General features: G+C 61.0%; 1 protein-coding gene across 1 annotated transcript in view; it reads left to right on the top strand.

Annotated features, from left to right (window-relative positions):
• Positions 1-5,524, top strand: part of Mxra5 (matrix remodeling associated 5) — a 20,816-nt gene that overhangs the window by 5,909 nt on the left and 9,383 nt on the right. The window contains exons 6-7 of the mRNA XM_033760248.1: positions 7-3,453; positions 5,115-5,515. Of these exons, the coding sequence (XP_033616139.1) occupies positions 7-3,453; positions 5,115-5,515 (3,848 nt within the window). The remainder of the gene's footprint in view (positions 1-6; positions 3,454-5,114; positions 5,516-5,524) is intronic.

Below are 5,524 nucleotides of genomic sequence, written 5' to 3'. Positions count from 1 at the left end.
GGGGAGACTTTGCGGAGGACGAGGGCGGCTCGGGAGTGGGAGGTGAGGGGGGCCCACCCGGGAGGACGCGCCATCCCAAGGACCAAGGCATCCTCATCCAGGCTGAGCGGGAGGCCAGCGCGGGGGCCACAGCGCCTAAGAAGGGGCGGAGAAAACTGAGGCTGTCGAAGCCCACGGAGGAGAAAGACCCGGAGAGCAACGTTGCCGAGGGTCGCAGGGTGTTTGAATCCCGGCGCAGGGTCAACGTGGCCAACAAGCAGATCAACCCCGAGCGCTGGGCGGACATACTGGCCAGAGTGCGTGGGAAAAACCTCCCCAAGGCCACAGGAGTCCCCCAGGACGTGGTCACTGCCACACTTCCATCTGAGAGTCCAGAAGGGACGTCCCTGTCCCCGGGGGGGTTTCCACCGTCCGAGCCACCCACGCGGGAGGCCCTGGACCCAGAGGAGTCCTCGGCCCAGGCATCTCTCTCTGGTGAAGAGGAGCAGGATTCCGGTACCCTCTCCTCCCCCGGGATGGGACAGGAACACGGCCACAGCTCAGTTCTCCCTGAGCCGTGGGTCACAAGCCCCAGTCTGGAAGACACAGGGACTGGAAGAGACTTTGCGGGGATGACCGAGGCCGTCGCTCCGAATGAAATGGTCCTGCAGTGGCAGCTGGCCCCCACCCCCGGATCTGAGGCCTACGAGACTCCTACGGCGAGGAACTCAGAGGGGCCGAGCGGCGGCCAGACGGCCACAGAAGCTGGGTCTCTGCCAGCAGACCTGGAACCCATCGCACAACCCAGTAGAAGGGAGGAAGAGCCTCCGCTGGACGTGGCCTCCTTGGCTAAGTCCCAGACCGTGAACTCTTTCCACCCGGAGCTGGAGACTCATCCACCCCCGGGCGCAGGGGAGGAGACTTTGGAAGACACCCCTCCCACCAGCCCTGCCAGCTCGCAGGTCCCAAGTGCACCCCCGGAGTCGCTCAAAGGAGACTCTTCAGCGGAACGCGATGTCACAGCCAGGTCTCCTGTACCGGAGAAAACGGACAGTGCCTGGCCGGGGAAAAAGACCTGGGCCACTGAGCGGGCTCCGTTCGGGACAAAAGTCATGGAGAAGAAGTTTTGGGGCGAGAGCTCCCCCTCCGGACGCCCCCAGAGGGAAGAGCAGGACAGCACCAGCTCCGGCGCCCTGGAAGCTGTGAGCACCACCTCTCCATCTGCGTGGCCCTGGACTGTCCCACGGGGGCCACTGCCGGACCGAGGAGTCACCACGGGAGCCACAAAGACGCCAAGCCCGTCGGCCCCTCCCTTGCCATCCACTCAGCCCTCCCGAAGGAGACCCAGCGGACGGAGGAGACTCCGGCCCCATAAATCTCGCCAACGCCAGAAACCAAGCCCCCCAACACCCTTCTCCTCTGTGGCCTCATCGACCCCAGCTCCAACCTCTCCGCTGTCCCAGACACAGACTTCAAAGGCAGCCTCAGGTTCCGCGGTTGCCAGCGCTTGGGTAGATGAGCGGCTGAACACGGACAAGGCACCGGAATCCGCCTCGCGCAGAAGAGGAGGGAAAAGGCCCCATCCGCGTCGGCCCAGCACCCCGGCTCCGCTGGGCTCCAGGCGGCCCGTGTCCAAGGCCAGCTCCTCTCCTGAAACCGGCCCTTCCGGCCCAGAAACTCTCCTTCCACTGTGGGAAAGCACGGGCCCAGACGTGCCGACGAGACCGGACGGGTCCGTGACGGCCGCCCCCGAAACAGCCGCAACTCCGCGCAGAGTCCAGGGGACGACGCCGGTCACTGCCCGACCTGCAGCAGATGGAGAGGCCGTGGCAGGGGACCGCGACGGCGCCCGTGGTGACAGCGGTGGAAAAGACGGTGAGCTGCTGGCCGGGACGGAATCCTCCACCCCGGCCCCCTGGGTCTCCACCCTGGGGGAACCCGAGGCTGGGTCTCCCGGAAGTACGAGCTGGCACCTCCCCAGCACAGCCCCTCCCGGGACCGGCCTAGGGGAGCACTTTCCAGACCCAGCGCTCTTCGGGGAGCCGGAGGGTCCCGATGCCGCCTCTCACTCCGCACCTGCTGCGCCACTGTCCACCTCCGTCCCATGGGGAGAAATCGGGGTTCTCACCACCTTCTCCAGTGCAACGGTGGAGCAGTCTGCGGCTCAGGCAGAAACCACCCCCAGTGGCTGGGTCACTCGGGAAAGCACGGTGGGCCGCGTCCCTTCTGAAACGAGACCACAGGACCCCCTCCCCACGCCTGCCCAGGTGGAGGAGCCGGCCGCCTCCCTCTCACCTAGGGCGCCTGCGTCCTTGGATCCCACGGCCCTGATGCCAACACCTCCAGCAGGGGCCGCTCCCAGGCAAGACCTTTTGTCGAATTCTGTGGGAAACCCAGGCACCAAAGCACCGCTAGAGAGCACAGAGGGACCTCAGCATGAAGGGAGACCCAAGGAACTGGCTACCCCTCCTCCCAAGCCGGATGGACCGGAGGCGTCTGCCAAGCGAGAGTGGGCAGAGAGAGGACTGGACGGCAGGACCATGAACAGCCCACCGCGTGGGCCAGGGAGTCACCGTCCACGTGAGCAAGTCCACACCGCCCGCCCGCCAGCCCCAGACCCGACCAGACCCACCCCCCCAAGGGGAACGCCGAGGCCGCCTCTCGGGGCCACAGAAAGCTCCGTTAGATACTTTACGACGTCCCAACCACCCCGTCGCGCCACCGGCCAGCCGGAGATCCCTGCGTATCCCTCCCGCCTTCTCCCAGACGGCGAGCCGGCCACGACTCCACCGTTACCCAGCACGATGCCAGGCGTCCCCTTGCAGCCGTTCAAACCCAGCATCTCCAGCGGGTTTCCCAGCCAAAGAACAACCCAGTTCAATGGGTACCCCAGAATCTCCGGGCACAATGACATTCCCAAGCCGAGAATCCCCGCCCACGAGCTCCCAAAGCCCAGCCTATCTCCCTATCACGCGGGCGGGAGACTCTCTGTCTTTATCAACAGGATCTTTTCTGTCCCACGGCTGGGAGTCACGCTGACGCCCCAGACGTCCACCTCCCCCGCCCCGGTAACGAGAGAAACAAAAGTCACCCCCGGTCCCTACCGTAGGTTTCCTTCTCAGAACTTTCTTCACATGGACCTGGGGCCTCCAGCACCCCCGGGATTGCAGCCGCCCCGCACCACGTCACCCCCGTGGCCTCGGTTTCAGAAGGTGCCCCCGGTCTCCACCACCCAGAGCCCCACCTTCCCGGTGACAGCCGCCGGCCAATCCCCGGGAAGTCCCCATCACAGCGCCCCAAGGGTCTCTGCCGGGGGACCGCCTGTGCCCGGATTCTGGACTCTTGGAGAAAAGCCACAAATCGTCACCAAGTCCCCCCAGACTGCGTCTGTCACTGCCGAGACAGATGCCACGTTCCCCTGCGAGGCGACGGGGAAACCCAAGCCCTTCATCACCTGGACGAAGGTTTCCACAGGTAAGACGCAGACAGGCAGCACCCACCTCGGGGATCGTGTCTGGTCTCCGGCCACTTCCTGTCTGGCATCACCCTACTTGCTGTCCACCGCGATGTGAGCGTCCTTTCCCCTCCTCTTCCTGTTCCCCTCCCCTCCCCGCCCCTCCCCTCGGAAACACACTCCTTTCTGCAGCCATTACTGGTGTGAGGTTTTTCTCCCACCGTTTTTGTAGGGAGAACACTTAAGATTTCTTCTCTTAGCACTTTTCAGAATATACTGTTGTTAGCTATTGTCAGGAGTAACATCAGTCTCTGGAATTCATTCCTCCTGTCTGCCGAAGTTTGTAGCCTTACACCAACACCCCTGGTAGATTCTGCTCTGCTTCTCTTTTCCTACGAGTCTGACTGTTTTAGTTCCCCTCTGTAAGCACCACCATGCAATATTGGTCTTTCTGCCCCTGGCCGGTCTCACTGAACACAAGATTCTCTAGGTTTTCCGTGTTCTTACAAACGGCGGAATTTCCTTCCTGTTCGCAGCTGTATAGTATTCCATCGTGTACACGTTCCGCGTGATCATCATCCGTTTGTCTATAGATGGGCACACGGTCGATTCCACGTCACAGAGGCTATGGTTACGTCATGGTGCTCTCTACCGACACATATGACGGCAAAGCTATCTGCCGACTTCTTGTCCAATGGCCATACAGGCAGAAAAGGGGTGGCTGCATCATTCGGTGCTTCTGTGTCTAACTTTTCAAGAAACTTCCACACCTTTTTAAATAATGACCTACCGTGTACGTTCCCATCAACGGTGTGTGCAAGAGTTCTCCTTTCCCGTGGTCGCTGCCCCAGTGCTGTCACAGGGCTCAGTCCGTGGTCGGCTGCTGCAAGGCAGGACCATCATGGCGGATGAGCACGGAGCAGGAAAGATGCTCACATCGTGCTGAGAAGCAGGATGGTGTTGCAAAACAGAAAGTGGCCAGGGACCAGAGAGTTGCCAAGATCCTACGTGAGTGACCCAGATCCCCTCGGAGCAATGTTTTCGAATCCTCCCGGTCGCTCGTGTTGTTAATGATAGTGGTTCTCAGCAGAGTACCGCGCTCTCTCTCTGTGGTTTAATTTACCTCTCCCTGATGGTTTAGCCAGGACATATTCTCTCTCTCTCTCTTTCTCTCTCTCTCTCTCTCCTCTTTGCTTTTGCCACTTTGAGCATCCACAGGAGGGTAGAGTGATTCTAGCAGAATTGCACACAGCTATGATCCTACCCCTCTGGGAGGCTGAGGAAGGACGCTCTCAACTTTGAGTCCACCCTTGCCTCAAAATATAGAAAAGGGGCTGGGGTGCAGTCCCGTGTGAAAGTCTTAGATTCAACCCCTGCACTGCAAAGAAAGAAAACGTGGAAGTTACGTTTTGTGTTGTTTTTATTTTTGGTTCTATCAACACGGCTGTTCGTGGATCCCTGTAGTAGGATGACTAACTTTTTCAGGAAGATGATTTCAAGGGGGACAGCTGGGTGCAGTTGAATTAGTTTTTAGTTTGTTTGTTTCTTTCTTTCTTTTTTGAGAACTGTCTGCACAGATTTGTGCTCGTGAACATGAAAATGAGAGCAGAGGTGTGCTAAGCAGTCACTCCCACGTTTCACGGCTCCTGACCACCTGCTTGCATTTCTCCTGCTCTCCCAGGTGCCCTGCTGACCCCCAACACCCGGGTCCAGCGCTTTGAGGTCCTGCAGAACGGGACCCTGCTCATCCGCCGGGTTCAGGTGCAAGACCGAGGCCAGTACCTGTGCACGGCCAGCAACCTGCACGGCGTGGACAAGATGGGGGTCCTGCTGTCGGTGGAGGTGCAGCAGCCCGAGATCCTCGCCTCTCGGTTCCAGGACGTCACGGTCTACCTGGGCGACACCATCGCCATGGACTGCCTGGCGCAGGGCAGCCCGGTGCCCCAGATCTCCTGGATCTTCCCTGACCGGAGGGTGTGGCAGACGGCGTCGCCCGTGGCGGGCAGGGTCACCCTGCACCGGAACCGGACCCTGTCCATCCGAGACGCCTCCTTCGCCGACCGGGGCGTGTACAAGTGCGTGGCCAGCAAC

This window comes from Fukomys damarensis, unplaced genomic scaffold, assembly GCF_012274545.1.
Source record: "Fukomys damarensis isolate Sample0158 unplaced genomic scaffold, DMR_v1.0_HiC HiC_scaffold_39, whole genome shotgun sequence".
In the NCBI taxonomy this organism is placed as follows: domain Eukaryota; kingdom Metazoa; phylum Chordata; class Mammalia; order Rodentia; family Bathyergidae; genus Fukomys; species Fukomys damarensis.
Note: the sequence above shows the minus strand (reverse complement) of the source record. Positions and strands in the feature narration are given on the sequence as shown.